At 39.9% G+C, this 15,334-nt stretch overlaps 2 protein-coding genes across 4 annotated transcripts; both read right to left on the bottom strand.

Moving 5' to 3' along the window:
• Positions 1-1,586: 1,586 nt before the first annotated feature.
• Positions 1,587-8,623, bottom strand: ildr1a (immunoglobulin-like domain containing receptor 1a). Its single transcript, XM_005466828.4, has 9 exons — positions 8,320-8,623; positions 7,534-7,704; positions 6,532-6,681; positions 6,061-6,180; positions 5,763-5,909; positions 5,304-5,432; positions 5,008-5,189; positions 3,293-3,937; positions 1,587-3,157 (listed from the first exon to the last, which is right to left on the bottom strand). Exons 1-9 carry the CDS (start codon positions 8,363-8,365, stop codon positions 3,119-3,121), a joined length of 1,629 nt encoding a protein of 542 aa, XP_005466885.1. The 5' UTR covers positions 8,366-8,623; the 3' UTR covers positions 1,587-3,118.
• A 2,053-nt stretch (positions 8,624-10,676) lies between these two features.
• Positions 10,677-14,641, bottom strand: LOC100702804 (coiled-coil domain-containing protein 42 homolog). Of its 3 annotated transcripts, XM_003445736.2 has the most exons (7): positions 14,294-14,641; positions 14,082-14,187; positions 12,463-12,555; positions 12,193-12,384; positions 11,171-11,392; positions 10,910-11,068; positions 10,677-10,814 (listed from the first exon to the last, which is right to left on the bottom strand). In XM_003445736.2, exons 1-7 carry the CDS (start codon positions 14,329-14,331, stop codon positions 10,695-10,697), a joined length of 930 nt encoding a protein of 309 aa, XP_003445784.2. In that variant the 5' UTR covers positions 14,332-14,641; the 3' UTR covers positions 10,677-10,694. The 3 variants fall into 3 exon arrangements, with proteins under 3 accessions (XP_003445784.2, XP_005466882.1, XP_005466883.1); XM_005466825.4 differs by lacking the exon at positions 14,082-14,187 and having other exon boundaries at positions 14,294-14,571; XM_005466826.4 differs by lacking the exons at positions 14,082-14,187; positions 14,294-14,641 and adding an exon at positions 14,014-14,057.
• Positions 14,642-15,334: the final 693 nt, after the last annotated feature.

Genomic DNA, 15,334 nt, shown 5'->3' with positions numbered 1-15,334 from the left:
AGCATAATAAAAGGGACTTAAGTGACTTTGAACAAGACGTCTTTTTGCTGGCACCACATTACTTTTTAATGTTTTTTGCATAATTATGTGTGTGCAATTTCTAGTATTTCAGAAACTGCTTATCTACTGGGATTTGCCCACACAAACATCTCAAGGGTTTACAGAGAGTGGTTACAAAAAAGAGAAAATATCCAGTGACCGGTAGTTCTCTGGGTGAAAATGCCTTGTTGATGTCAGAGGAGAATGGCCAGACTGCTTTGAGGAGGCAACAATGGTTGAAAGAGCCAGTTGTCCCAACCAAGGTATGCAGAAGAGCATCTCTGCATCACCAGGTGTGGTATTCTGCCTGTACACAGCAATAGAAGATCACACCTGGTACCACCCCTGTCAGCTAAGAACAGGTAATTGAGGCTACAGTTCACTAAGACTCACCAAAACTGGACAAGAGAAGATTGTAAAATTGTTGCCTGGTCTGAAGTTTTTGTTTTGTTTTGAATTTCTGCAGAGACAACTAAATGTTAGGAGAATTTAGCATAAACAACATGAAAGCATAAATCCATCCTGCCTTGCATCAGTGCTTCAGGCTAATAATGGTCTAGTGGAGTAGGATATTTTCTTGGCACACTTTGGACCCCTTGGACTCAGCATTGTTTAAATACTACAGCTTGCCTGAGAATTGTTTGTGACCATGTTCGTTCTTTTATGACCCCACAGTGCCCATCTTCTAATGGCTGTTTGCAGCAGGACAACATGTCATGTCACAAAGTTCAAATCATCTGAAATTAGTTTACTGAACATGAAAATGAGTTATCTGTACTCCTTCACAGTCAAAAGATCCCAATCCAGTAGAGCACCTGTTGGAGGGGGTAGAACAAAAGAGTCTCATCTTAGATGAGCAGCTAACAAATCTGCAGCAACTGTGTGATGCTGCCATGTCAGTATGGAGCAAAATCTCAGAGGAATGTTTCCAGCACCTTTCTGAACATATGCCATGAAGAATTAAGTCCGCTCTGAAGTCACAAGGGGATTCAACCCATTACTACCCAGATGTAACTGGTAAATTGGCTGGTAAGTGTACAGCAAGAGCATCAAGTGATAAACAATATTTGAGAAACCACTGTGTGGCTGCATTAGGGCATGCTGCTGAAACAGTGACAATGATAGTGCATTCAGAAGTGCTGTTTGTTTTTGCCTCATTAACAGAAGCAGGTATAATTAGTGTCTGGTTTCTCAGTTCAGCTCCATCATGTGCACTTTCAACAAAGACAGTGTAAACAGGAAACGGGGAAAAACAAAAAAACAAAAACAAAACTCATGCACTTTTAAATCTGAGAAAAATACATATTATTTTACATTTAACTGTGCTACTGTCCTTTTGCCAAATAACCTAATTAGCCGTTCTTCCAGTTGTTTCTTTTTAGTGTGAGTTACTTTCAGTTTTTTGTTGACCCTGTCCCAGGACTTCTGAGATGAACTGCTGCCATCAAATTGAGAATGAGCTCATGTTTTCCATGAAACGGTGAAGTATCCTAGTTTAAACATTTCACATTTTCTGTGTCCTGTTTTGAATAAAATAAAACTTGAGATTTCCAAATCCTTACATTCTCGTTTTTATTTACATTTTACACAGGTTCCCAATTTTTGGGAAGTAGGTTTGTACAATGACTTTACAGAAAACAATTTCATAAAAAAATAAAAAAAATAAAATAAAAGCACCATATAACAGAAAAAGAAAAAACCAAGCTGAAAATGACATTAAGACATGAATAAAAAAAATCTACATTAAAGCGCCAAAACAACTGACTTGCTTTGCCAGCATGTGACAAACCCCCAAACAAAAACCCCCAAAACTATAATTCTCCTGCAACACCTTGACCTTTACACAAACCGTCCTGCCATCCGCTTTAATTTGCATCATATTTCAGCTTTATTTTACAGTTCTACTGTGAATTGTTTTGGGGTTTGGGGTACATAGTTGATGTCTGATAATTTATAGCTTTTGGATACATACTTTGATATTGCTTTTGCATTTTAGGCTATATTTAGGCATGCAAATAGTTCAGAATATCAAAAACTATGGCTGTCAAGAAAACAGTGGCAGTGTGATCACATATGACAACCTACTCTGATGATTTCTCTCTACATGTGGAACATCACAAAGATTTGAAGCCCTTACCGACACAACATGTGCGACTATCAAGTTGCTCAAAGGTCAAACAGGAAGAAGAGCAACTCACAGGTACGTTGTACCCCAGATGTCAAAGATTTATTGAAGTACTATGACAAAGTGACTGTACAGTTCTTTAAAAAGAGAGAAAAAAATAGCTTTTTAATAACAGTGAATGAATCAAAAAGGTCTGTCACTCCATTGACTGTATGACTAATTTACTCCTAGTATCTCCTAGATATAAGTTATGCACACATGCATTTTCTAACCATAGCCAAGTAATGTATGCATTTTCCTTTAAAATATAGCAAATACAAAAGACACTAAAAACATTATGGAGATGTAAAAGCAATATTTTGTGATTTAACAAAAGCATAAAATGTAATCATATTGATGTTGTTTAGACTATAAATGATAATGTAACAAAAACAAAAATGTTTACTCACCCTGAGAGACTTTTCTTTTGTACCTTGTAACGTTTGTTTCATGACTTTATCCCTTATAAGAATTAACTACCAAATAAATAGAGCTTCAGCATATTAAAAAAAAAAACGCAACAAGCTTTTAGTCCAGATTTCCTTCTGAATAATTTCTTTAGACTAACAAACCAGCTGAGGGGAGTTTTACCACAATTTCTTCAGAAGTCACAATCATCATTTGGTTTTATTTAATTTAAAAGGTTTCCCTTCTCTCATGAGCCATTTGACCTCTATCCACCTGTAAGAGGGGAAAGCATGACGAATATCTGAATTTTTCAATCTCAGAGTTTATGTCCTTCATCAGATGTACAAAGAGTTATTCATTTCACAGATTTAAAAAAAAAAGAAAGAAAGAAAATAATATATATGTATATATATGGGCGTATAAAGGGTTTACCCAGAGCCAGACAACAGGCTAATGACTTGGCTTGCTCTCTGAAACAGAAGTCAGTGTGTTTCGTAGATGGAGGGCTCAGATGACGATGCTGTTGCCACTGCGAGAGGCCTTGTCCTGAGAGAGACATACTAACTTTAGATTAACTGCAATAGCAAACAGAGGTTTTTATTTTTAATAGTGACTGCATGTTTGAGAAATGTGTGATACAACTGCATTTCAGTTTGTAAACTAAAGCAAGGTTTTTCTTACAGAGTAATAATCATTTCTTCGTGCTCCTGGTTTCTGTCCCGGCTCGTACTCTGTGTAGCTGGGAGGTTTATCGGACCAGCCTCCACCTCCTCTCCTCGCACCTCCCACCGCCCCTCTTCTGCTTCCCTCATCTGAGCTCCAGGACCCTCCCCTCGAGTGTCGTGATGCTGGGGGAGAGTAATTTCCTCTGGACCTGCTGTCAAACAAGTCATCCCTGGAACGAGATCGAGGGCGGTCCATGCCTTCTCGTGCCCGGCTGCGACCCCGCCCATCCAGTGACTCCTCACTGTAGCTACGGGGAATACCTCTAGATCTGGTAGGTGATGGGTAACGTCTGCCCGCGCTCCCTCGCTCATCACGACGAGTGTAGCCACTGCGGCTGCTCTCACTGGAACTCGGTGGCCGAGTCTTGGGCGCAGAAGGTGGAACTCTGCCTAACTGCGACTCCCTTATTGGTGGAAGTGTAATGACACGACGCTCTGCTGGGCCATCGTCGAGGCCAGAGATCATGCTGGGGGGGCCTGGTGAAAATGGGACATTGACGGGCATGCGCTGGGAAGGAGGTGCATACTGCTGGGCAGGAGGTGCATACTGCTGGGCAGGAGGTGCATAGTGCTGGGCGTGAGGTGGGGGTGGTGGCTGGGACTGAAAGAAGAGAGAGATACGAAGAAATAAATATAACTAAAACTTAAAAAAAATAATAAAATAAACTAAAACTGTGCCCAGGATCAATGCTACAAATAGAGTATATACCGTTATGGTAATTGCATCATAAAAAATAAAAAAAATCAATCAATCAATCAATCAATCAATCAATCAATCAATCAATCAGGGACTTATCGTCAATAACTCAATATGATAAACCTCAGAAATGAAGTGAACCACTACAGGGAATTTCAGGTTTAGAAAAGCAGGAATGTTCCACCATTTTAACAATTTTTGTTTCCTGAGGAAACTAAAATTACAAGGTTGAGGACACCAAGTCACTTGTGACGTTCTAAAGTGTAATATTTAATTTTCTAACACCATGCTGTGATTAACTTGTTGTGTTAAGTCTGAATGTCTCTAACTATATGCATTCTTGACATAAAAAGTGAAAGACGTGTTTAAAACTAAGCAAAAAGCTCTCTCTTCACTGTGGGTTTGATGAGCCCGTCTGAAACGGTCACACTTTGACTGATGTCATCAGAGAATTAGACATAAGTCATAAAAAGTAGTCGCAACTGACTTGTGTTAGCTCAAAAAATGATACAGAAAGCAAAAGTATTCAAAGAAGTGTAACGCCCATGACGTAGTAGGCCATGAAGCATAGGAGACATTACAGTTCACAGATTATTGCCTGTAAACCAACAAATACAAATACGACCTTTGCCTCAAGCATATTTTAAGTAGAGCCCCACTATCTCAGGGTTGGGGAATTAATTCCTCCCCCCCCCCCCCAAAAGGGGCCACATGAGTAACTGGGACTGCTGTGGAGGAATGTAACAATAAGCAATACAGTTATTTTAATATCAATTCTCCTTCCTCAACAGCTCATTAGTGCCACTTGGGGAAAATTAATTGCCCATCCCTGCATTAGATGATCACCATGTGTAGGCTTTAGAAATTGAAACTGGCCTGTAGAAAATGGTAGAGGAGAATTTTCAGATGTTCAAAAAATAAAGAAGAGATTTGAATGTGTTTTTTTGTTTACATTAAAAGTCGTGGGAACATACCTGTAGAAGAGGACTGGTCACGTCCAACCCCCTCACTTGGTTCTCCAGGTAGTCGAGCATGTGATTGTTATTGGCTGGTGTGCGGTTACCTTGGACACTGGGAGGGGGCATGCTGTAAGCTGAAGACTGAGGAGGAGGGAGAGGCATTGCCTTTAAAGGGATGCTGCTCCCTGCAACAGATCCTAAAGAAGGGGGGGGGGGGGGGGGGGGGAGCATTTAGAAAGGTCAGAAAACAGAAAATTAAAAGCTATTTACGTCTGTCATTTTAATATGTGCAGATTAATGTGTGCATGTACCAGGGTAGAGCATCGGGTTGGGTTGCATCTGGCTGGAGACGTGGCTCAGTGGTGCATATATTGGTTGTCCTCCTAACCAAGGATTCATGGCCTTCTGAGCCTGCTTCACCATACGATGCTGCATCACAGCTAAAAGGTGAGAACAACAATTTCTACTATGTAGGTTATCTAAAAGTATATGGGCTTTTTATCTGCAGCATGATAAGGTCACATGTTTGATTTCACTAAGGCTATTAGCAATAGGTACTTTCAAACACAAATGAAGGCCTGCAGAAAGGATCTGTTAATGACCAAACTGAGTGGAGCAATGGAAACAGCAATCAAACATTCACTAGATATACAGGCAATTAAATATTCTTCCTTCATGGGATCTGCTGGGGGGTTTTTTCCTCCTCAACTCCCAAGCTGCCTTATTCCTTGACTTCTGTTGTTGAAGCACCCTTAAATGAAAGCTTCTACCTTTCTCAGGACAGCAGCACCTCTGTGGGCAGCAGGGACAGCGGACATAGCAGCAGCATATCTGAGGGCAGCACTGGCAGCAGCAGATGCATAAGAGCAGGATGAGAAGGAGGGCACCGATGATGATGAGCAACACAGTTAACCAGTCTGTAGGAAGATGAAGAAAAAGGGAGACGCTCTGTGTTCTGTGTCTTAAGAAGCAGACTATATTACAGCACTAATGACATTAACAGAAGCTGCAGTGCATGTGATTACAGTATGTGTGTTTAATCGTATACATTCATATTCTCTTTCTTACTGTAGACAATGAGTTTGACTTCTTTGTAAGAGATCCCACTGGTGTCTCCAGGAGCATTAACATTGCAGACGTACACCCCATTGTCCCACCACATCACCTCATTGATCACCAAGTCTGCCTCTGTCCAGACAATGCAAACATACATGATTAAGTTTAATTCAACTTCCTCTGTTGTGCCCTATTTTCAGAAGCTCAAAGAACTGGACAGCATTCAGTCAATTCACTTCCATTCTAACAAATTAAAAGGCCATCAGGATAACATACTATTAATCTTTTATTTCTGCAAAAATTATCACATAATGAAAATGAAGGAAGAACAACAAAACAAAAAAAAGTTCTCACAGTTGTTTTATCAAAACTAACAATTCACATTCTATCAAGCAACTATTTTAAAGATTTATACAGGCAAGACCACAGATGAGGTGCTTCAGCTCAAAAATCAGATTTAGGCTCATCTTGGCGTGAACTCACGGTTCTGGATGGTAATCTTTCGTTGCTGGTACTCTGCTCCCAGTATAGGCTGGTTGCTTCCTGTCCTTTGGAGCACAGTGCGTATTGTCCGTTCACGATCTGGACAGTCGTTTGACGGATCTTGTCCTAACTGTAGTTGAGCCTGGTATGCTGCAAAACCAGATATAAAAGCTTAATAATGCAAAGACTGACAACTGGCCACAACATGTTACTGGCTGTTTGGGATAAAACTGATGGTTCACAAAAGACAAGATCATCAGGCACAACCCCCAAATGATCATAGATGAAATTGATATTCTTGTTTTGGGCAGAAGACGCGTTGCAGCTTTGGGATGAGCAATGTTATGTTATTATTATGTTATTACTTTAAACTATAGCACAAGCACACACTCCAGTGCAGCAAATTTTTATTGTGATGAGAAATGTGTGCAGTAGGAAGCACCACGCCAACTGAGGTGAGAGTAAAAAAAATTTAAAAAAATAAAGAACTGATTGGAAAAAACAATAATTAGTTCAAATGAACACAGAGGGTAGAAATCCAAAGAAATGTATATGAATTTAAATCTACATGTAAGATTTCCATCTCTGTCACCTATATGGGGAGTTTTTTTGGTACTTTAATATAAAAGGGTTTTTTTTTTTATATTAAAACAAAACAGCAAACTACTGTATAGGTCTCAGTATATACACAGAGGTCTGAAAAGCATTCATTATGGCTGTCTTCTTTTCCCCCACTCTCTAACTTAAATAAATAGTATTTTATGCACTTGTTTTCTTTATTCACTTCCCCCCCTACTCTTCTCCACTGTTCATAATTGGCATGGAGGTAGTTTCAGGCAGACCACATTTTGGAATTTATTGAAAAATAACCGCACTTTAGCTGCCTGCTCCATTTCATGTCAACAGCGTAGTTCAGGGAGAGATATTTGTGTTACAATGCAAATGCAGCACCCTCTCTGTGACATTAAACAACTACACCTCAGGTGACATTTGCTTTTGTACCTGTGGTGTAATACTGCAGTACAGGGTCCATGCAGAAGGACTTGAAAGTCCATGTGAGAATAACATTTTGGAGGTCCGCAGAGGTGGAGTAGTCGCAGCGGAGGACCACTTTGGCAAACATAAGCGTGCTGTACTGCGTGTAGGGAACGTTCACCTGAACGCATACTGACACTGCAGAAAGACAACAGACAGAGAGTAACCATATAGTATTATACAATGATCCATTAGGTTACATTATTTATCAGCAAAAGTCCAGGAAGAAGAATAGTGGAAAGGAGACAATGAGTGAGAGCTACTATGAGCCAAGGAGTTAATGTCAAAGTAGCAGAACCAGAAAAACAGGTGGCACAGACAGAGACACAGGAAGTGGCCTACTGTGAAACTACCAAACAAACACTGAAAAGGTGGAATGAAACCCGATGAGTTCATCTAAGTGTGGGCATAGCGCAGTGGCTCTTTCCAGAGTGGAAATAAAGAAAATCGTTGGTTTAACTTTAAAGAGTGAATCAATGCTCAGGGTCCCAAGTATCTCTAAAGGGACCCAAATATTAATGATCTCCGACAGACAAATGTTTAAATCGGTTATAAAGACGAGTAACACATAATTTGCTTAACCAACTATGAAACAAGACGGTCATGTTTGATTGCTTCATATAAACACCTGTGTCATGTGACCGATACTTATGTTCATTTTTGTGTTTTTTTAACATTTAATTGATAAACTGGTTTAGTCCACTTGTTTTTACACAAACATGAAGCTAACATGTAAAAAAATTAAAAAATTACCTTTCAGAAGCGACAGCAGTACGACTGCGACAGGAAGTCTCTGCATGATTACCAAAGGGTACAAAAAAAACCCAACCCAAAACCTTCGGCTCCAAATACAAACAGAGAGGCAACACTCCCAAGATAAAAAAAAATAAATAAAAATAACCACAAAAAACTCCACAAAACACGACTTTCTATCTTCACTTTGGCCTAACCAAAACTGCTCATTGTTTCCGCCTACGAGTACCACTGAAGAGTAGCCAATGTTTGTAGCTGATCCCTGAGTCTGAGCTCATCTGTGGCTCCACCCCGAAACAGGTGAGCTTTCCTGTGACGCAGGCAGGTGTTAAGCAGCAGGATGCCACGATCATTTGCAAGCGCATAAACAGATATTACCTGTAACATCTCACTGGTCTTATCTGATTTTCTCTGGCTGTAGGAGTATTTTGTTTGTATGACACTGTGACACGAAGAAAAGTCTAATCCCCGAGCCCTTGAAGAGGTCTAAAGTCTAGTGGTTGCTAAAAATGGATTCCCTGGAATCATTTATTTGAAAGAAAGAAGTCAAAGTCTAGCATTTGAATTCAAAATGGAGGAATATTGTTCTGAAGAGGGGAAATCGAGGTTGTAGTATCTTCGCTGAGAGCAAAGCATCCCAGTTTATTAAAAAAAAAAGCCCAAAGATGGTGTTCTTATATTAAAATGTTTTCTAGATGATTCAAATTGAATTAAAAATACATTTAACCAAAAATAAAAATTTAATTACAAATCTTTTTTCAAGTAAGTGTTCTGAACTCTAGATTCAATCTTTTGACTTGGCTGGAGAGAAACCATCACTGGATTAGGAAAAAATATGTTCATCTTATTCCTATTAAGCAAATATTTGCTCTTGGAGGTGTTAGGAAATGTTTTTCGAAATCCCTTCAAAGCAGCTGTGTGACTCATGAATGAATAATACAGGAGAGGGAAAAACTGAAGCTGGGCTTTGCTCTTCATGCCTTTGTTTCCTAGACGAATCAAAGTCTTCTCTAAGTCTTTCATAAAAACCACAACAATAATAATCTGTGTTTTAGTGAAAACAAATTACACTCATATAACCACACACAGATCCAACCTCTTTGGTATGTTCATATTCAAGTGTACTTACCAAATGTGCTTGTGTAAAACTATTGTAGCCTAACTGTTCTGAATGATCAGCATCATAATTTCTTCTATTCCAACTTCCAAGTGGAAACAGGTCTAATTAACCAAGTAAGTGAAACTGGAACAATCCACTGGGTTCATGAGTTGTGCACTGATATGTTTATTAGTAGGAGTCAGGGACTAAACAAGTGCCATTATTTCCAAGTTACAAGTTAAGTAATGATTTGCACTGGCTCCCTGTCAAATACCATATTAAATTTAAAATATTGCTGCTTACCTTTAAAATCATAAACAATATAGCGCCTAGCTATCTCATTGAACTCCTTAGACCATACACCCCTGGGAGAGCCCTCAGATCATCAGCCCAATTACTCTTGGTACAGCCTAGATCTCGGCTTAAGACCAGAGGTGACCGTGCATTTGCCCTGGTTGCTCCTAATTTGTGGAACAACCTTCCCATTGCTATTCGTGCGTCCGACTCCATCCAGACATTTAAGTCATGACTAAAAACTCACTTATTTAACCTTGCTTTTCCAGTTAGTTAATACTCCTATACTATCTTCATTTTACGTGCTTGCCATTGTATATATCCCTTCACTTGATATCCATGTATTTCTATTGATTATGATTTGATATTTACTCCTTATTTAACTTTTATTCTTGCCTAATTAGTGCCATTGACCTGCTAGCATATTTGGTACATTGCTAATGGTCTTTTTTATTATTCATGTTTTAATCTGCTGTACTATTGTGAAGTACTTTGGTGTACCCTTGGTCTTAAGTGTGCTATATAAATCAAGTTTTTGTTGTTGTTGTTAACCTATTGGATTAAGATCTTATAAGTAGCTAAATGAATGTCGTACTGACCAATTAACTCATTATGTGTGTACTACAAGTGTTTGTTGTGCATTTGTAGTTAGATGGAAAGTTTCTCAGTTCTGGCACATGCCTGCTATTTTAATGCGCCCCCTTATTACTTTAACCCTGACAGTACATAAATAGACAGTATACGCAAAGCAGCTGCTGATTGCAGTTCATGTTCATCAGTGTTTGCTGAATTCATTTCTGAAGTTGAGTCAGCGAATTAAATTTTAAAGCCGTATGCACTTATATATACACACATTACAGTACTTATTTCATCTTGAGTTAATTCATTCAAATCATAAACACACAAATGAACTTTAGATAAAAATAGCAATAACAATATTTAAACAGATCCAGTGTACAAATAATTTCATAAGACAGTCTGTTCACATTTCTTTATTTGTGGGCTTTTTGCTTTTCCGTTTTCCCTGATCGTTGTTACGCCTTTGTGAGTGAGGCTGATATTGTTGCACTATGTCCGTCTGGTCCTCGAAGAACTGCTTGACCTAAGGAAAAGACAGTAGGGAGGTGTGTGTTACAATCTTCATTTTAATGTTTCACTGTCAGCTGCTCACCGTCTCTGCTCTGTGAAGGTACACACCTGCTCCAGCTGTTTCTCAGTGTCATTCACATCCACACCTTCCTCTCCTCCTATCTGGCCACCAGTCATTTCATACAGATTTAAAATTGACATCTTAATCTGTCCCAGCTTCAGTGTTTTCTTTGTAGCCGTTTCCTGTATATTATTCCATTTCTTCTCCTGTATGAACACAGGACAACCAGAGTTCATTCAGAAGACGCCAAGATCTAAGGCCGCCTTAGCACTGAAGCTGGGATTTTGATCCAGGATTATGTGTCATACCCATATTAGACCTTCAGAGCGTGTTTTCTCCAGCTCGGTCTGGAGCTGAGACAGCTGGTTGTTCCTCTGCAGCAACAGCAGGTTGTGCTGTTGCTCCAGTGTCAGCAGTGCTTTTCTCTGCTCGTCAGCCTGCTCCTGTGCCTTACTCTCCCTCTCAGAGAGCTGGCATCTGAAGTGGAGGAGACTCTCTAAATGATCCGTGAGCGCCGCCACATCTTCAAACTGTAACACAATTACACTCTCATTAAGGATGTAGCCTGAAAAGCAAATTGCCATCTATTTCAAACATGCCAGAGTTTGCCTGCAATCTGAAACAAATCCACTGCTATCATTAGCAATCGTTACCCCAAATCCCAAAAAAGATGGGACGCTCTGTAAAATGCAAATACAAACTGAATGCAGTGATTTGCAAATCCCATAAATCCATATTTTGTCTGTGTCTATTTTGTCTTAATCTATTTGGAAACAAGGAAGCTGCAGCAATTTCAGGAAAATGTTCCTCAAGGTTTGACTATATCATGGTCTACAGAACATATCAACAAAAGATTCAGCAAATAAAGAGAAATCTCTGTGTGCAAGGGACATGGCTGAAAATCATCATTGGGTGCCTGTGATCTGTTCCAACAGTGTGGCTTTGTAGTAGAAGAGTCTGAGTGCTTAACCGGCCTGCCTGCTCAATGACCGAGGCCGGCTGAGCAACTAAAATCCTACATCAAACACGAATGAGACAACATTCAATTCCCAAAATTTGAGGAAATGCTCTCCTCACTTCCCAGACATTTACTGATTGTTGTTAAAAGACAGGATGCTACACACTGGAAAAGGTGACTCTGCCCAAACTGTTTTGCCATGTATTCATGCCATCACATTCAAATATAGCTGATATTTTTATGAGACAGTCAAATATCTGACTTTAACCATATATGTTAAAAACAGGCATTAAAAAAAATCAGATGATGCACTGAATTGAGAATAATATTTGTCACATTTATTGTAATACTTGTATTCAAAAGCTACAGTACCTTAGTTATTTTGAGCAGCTGCTCCATGAGATCTCTGTACACAGAGTGTCTCTTCACCTGATGCTCGAGCTCCTGTTTCTCCTCAGTCAGTTTGGCAAACTGCTCCTTCAGCCTCCCTATCTCTGCCTCTTTTTGAAGCACCCTTTTTCTCTCCTGCTCTGCTTTCTCGATTACTCGATTAGCTTCTTCATCCTAGAAGCAGATTGAGGGCCTTACTTTTTTTGTTCCTCCCATAACATTTATAGCATGTGACGTGATCTCCTGTCGTACCTTGTGATACATGTCAAAGCTTAAATGCAGGTCCTGTATTTCCTTTATGTTCTTGTGCAAATCCTCTTCACGCTGTTGCATACTCTCCAACACCTACATAAACCCACATAACAGGGTAAAAAAAATTAATTATGCCAAGAATTGTATGAGATTTTCGCTACAAGCAGATAAGCATGCCATAGTACTGGGCTGTAACTAAGCGTATTTACTCAAGTGCAGTTTAGAGATACTTAAATTTTACTTGCAAATCTTAATGCAAATCTAATGCAGACCTACTCTTCTTCTTCTATGAGCACGGGTAACAAAATTAAGATATTTTTATACAAAACATATCAAGTGCTTATAAAATTAGTTGCTGTATATTAAAGTACACTGCTCAAAACAATTAAGACAAACATTTGATCATCACAGTAAAACACAAAGTCAGTTGCACTTAAGGGATCCCAATCTGCCCAGTTAGGAAGCATAAAACAATGCTAATCAATTTCACCTGCTTTAGTGCAAATAAAAGTGACAACAGGTACACTGGAGAGGCACAAATAAGACTTCCCTCCAAAAAGGAAATGGTTTTGCAGGTGGTGACCACAGACCTCTGGTCTTGTCAGAAAACACTAAAATTGGTTCTGGTTCACACTGAGCATATTTTACACAGGTTAAAGAGTCTGGAGACACTATGGCAAATGTTATGTTGCCTGCAACACCAACCAGCATGGTTTGGCAGTGGGTGCATGATAGTGTGAAGATGCATTCGTATTCTTTGTGAATTTCAATCCAGCGGGTCCCCCTAAATGAGGTGGGTCCCTCATGCCTCCCTCATGGAGTCTAATTCTGATAGTTTGTTCAGAAACATGCACAAGTAGCTCACTGGAGGTAATTTTGTAGGATTTTAGCAGTGCTTGTCCTGTTCCTACTTAAAAGTGCAGAGGCTGGTGCTCCTACTGGGTTGATGCCCTTCTACAGCCAATATCCTATTATTTCTACTACTGAGACTGTGCTGGGAGGAACAACAGGCTTTCTTGTGAAGGCACATACAGCTCCTTCAAAATGTGTAATCCTGGAGGAGCTGCTCAACTAGTGGAACCTCAATGGGCTGAAGGAATCATCTCATGCAACCACTAGTGACAAAAACTAAATGTATAGAAAAATCTGTCAGGGATAAGGAAAGAGCAAATATCTGTGACCACCAGCTGCAAACTGCATCGTTTAAATTCTTTAGTGTTGTACTGTAATGAATAATCGCTTAATTCTTTTAATGATTATGGCATTTATACAAATACTTCCTGCTATATCATGTAATATAGTCCTGCACGTTTATTGTTAAAATCATTGAATGGTTAAAATCACTGAATGATGGTACAGCCCTGCCACTGCCTCCAAGTGGCAGATAATTGACTGTTTAGATAATTATTTAGGAATGAATAGATGCTCCTAATAACGTGCTCTTAATTCGTTTGATCAAACTTAAATACATTTTTTCGTTTTTAAGATAAGAAATACTTAAACATTCAGAATCGTTCATTGTTTACAGTGCTTTGGTAAAGTTCACGCTACCCTTCAGACTGACGCTTCGGCTATCGCGAGAAGTGACTGCCTCAGGTCTCGAGGAAAAAATTCCGCACCTGTTTGCTTTCCTCGTACTTAGCTTTCAGCTTTTTCTCCTCTCGCTGTAACGCCAGTATTTCTAAAAGGACACAGCTACTGTCGCGTCCCGCTGCTGTCCACATCCTGTTCACACACAAGCAGCGGCACAAAGTTAGCAGCACTGACCGCTCAGATTGATGTTGGCTGGGCTTCACTCGCTCGGACGGGAAGAAGCAGCACACAAACTCACCGTGAAGCCGACTCCTCAGGCGTTAGCTGCGAGAACATGACTTTATGCGTTTTCTTTTCAAATTTCAGCCAGAATAAACTGTATGGTCTCCAAGTTTTACTCTCCTTCCTGCAGAAGACTACATTCCAAACCTTCTAACAACGCACGCCTCTGTAGCGTTTCTATGGCAACAGTACCGGGAACCTTTAAAGACGCAATCCGCGCAGTGGCTAAAGTTAGTGGGGGCTGAAAATGTAATGGCATCTGGCTGAAGTAAGGAAGACTTGTAGAACAAGAGAGTGACCCTGAATCAGTGCTATCAGCCTAGACAGTAGAAAACTGTGTCCGGTTATGAACTAAAAACTCTGGTCGTCAGCCTAAGCAGGTTTTATGATGGGTTGTGCATCATTATTGTGTTTTCTGTTTCAAATCTTCATAAACATCTTAGTCTTATGCATGAAGGCCACTAGGATCGCAGGGCTAACACAGAGAGGCAATCAGTCATCCTCACACTTATGGGCAATTTAGAATCTCCAGTTAACCTAACACCAGTAACTGCATGTATTTGAACTGGGAGGAGGCTGGAGTGAACCCAGACATAGAGAATGAAGAGAACCCGCTAACTCCACATAGAAAGATTCACATCGAGGATCTTCTTGCTGCGAGGTAACAGTGCCAACCACTGCAGCACTCTGGCGCTATATTTTGTGTTGTGCAAAAGTGCTTTCCAATCTTTTTAATTCCTCAAAGACTGTTTCGCCCGTGAGCACACCCATTCTGCACCTCCGTCTGCCAAGAGCCGCTCTGTGTTTCCTGCTTGCTCAAGACTGAAGGCTGTGCTTGTGCTGAGGCGCTCAAGCATGAAGACGGCACACTCACTTGACGATGATTGCACCATTTTTGTGCATTTCATTTCATATCATACTAATGGAAAGCTGCAATCATTTACACAGAATACTTAAATATTTGTGGTTAAATTGTCAACTTAATGACACAGATGTTAAAACAGGTAAATTTCTATGTGTTTACCACTAATTTAAGCTGTGTGCAGTTTAATCAGAT

Source organism: Oreochromis niloticus, linkage group LG1 (genome assembly GCF_001858045.2).
Source record: "Oreochromis niloticus isolate F11D_XX linkage group LG1, O_niloticus_UMD_NMBU, whole genome shotgun sequence".
Taxonomy (NCBI): domain Eukaryota; kingdom Metazoa; phylum Chordata; class Actinopteri; order Cichliformes; family Cichlidae; genus Oreochromis; species Oreochromis niloticus.
This window is presented reverse-complemented; position numbering and strand designations above follow the sequence as displayed.

Coding starts and splice junctions, on each gene's coding strand:
- ildr1a (XM_005466828.4), bottom strand. CDS start 8,365: ATGCAGAGACTTCCTGTCGCAGTCGTACTGCTGTCGCTTCTGAAAG. Junction 6,181..6,531: donor AAAGATTACCATCCAGAACC/GTGAGTTCACGC, acceptor TTGTCTGGACAG/AGGCAGACTTGGTGATCAAT. Junction 3,158..3,292: donor GAAGAAATGATTATTACTCT/GTAAGAAAAACC, acceptor TGTCTCTCTCAG/GACAAGGCCTCTCGCAGTGG.
- LOC100702804 (XM_003445736.2), bottom strand. CDS start 14,331: ATGTTCTCGCAGCTAACGCCTGAGGAGTCGGCTTCACG. Junction 12,556..14,081: donor AGTACGAGGAAAGCAAACAG/GTGCGGAATTTT, acceptor GGGTTTATGTAG/GTGTTGGAGAGTATGCAACA. Junction 11,069..11,170: donor GCTCTGAAGGTCTAATATGG/GTATGACACATA, acceptor GTGTTCATACAG/GAGAAGAAATGGAATAATAT.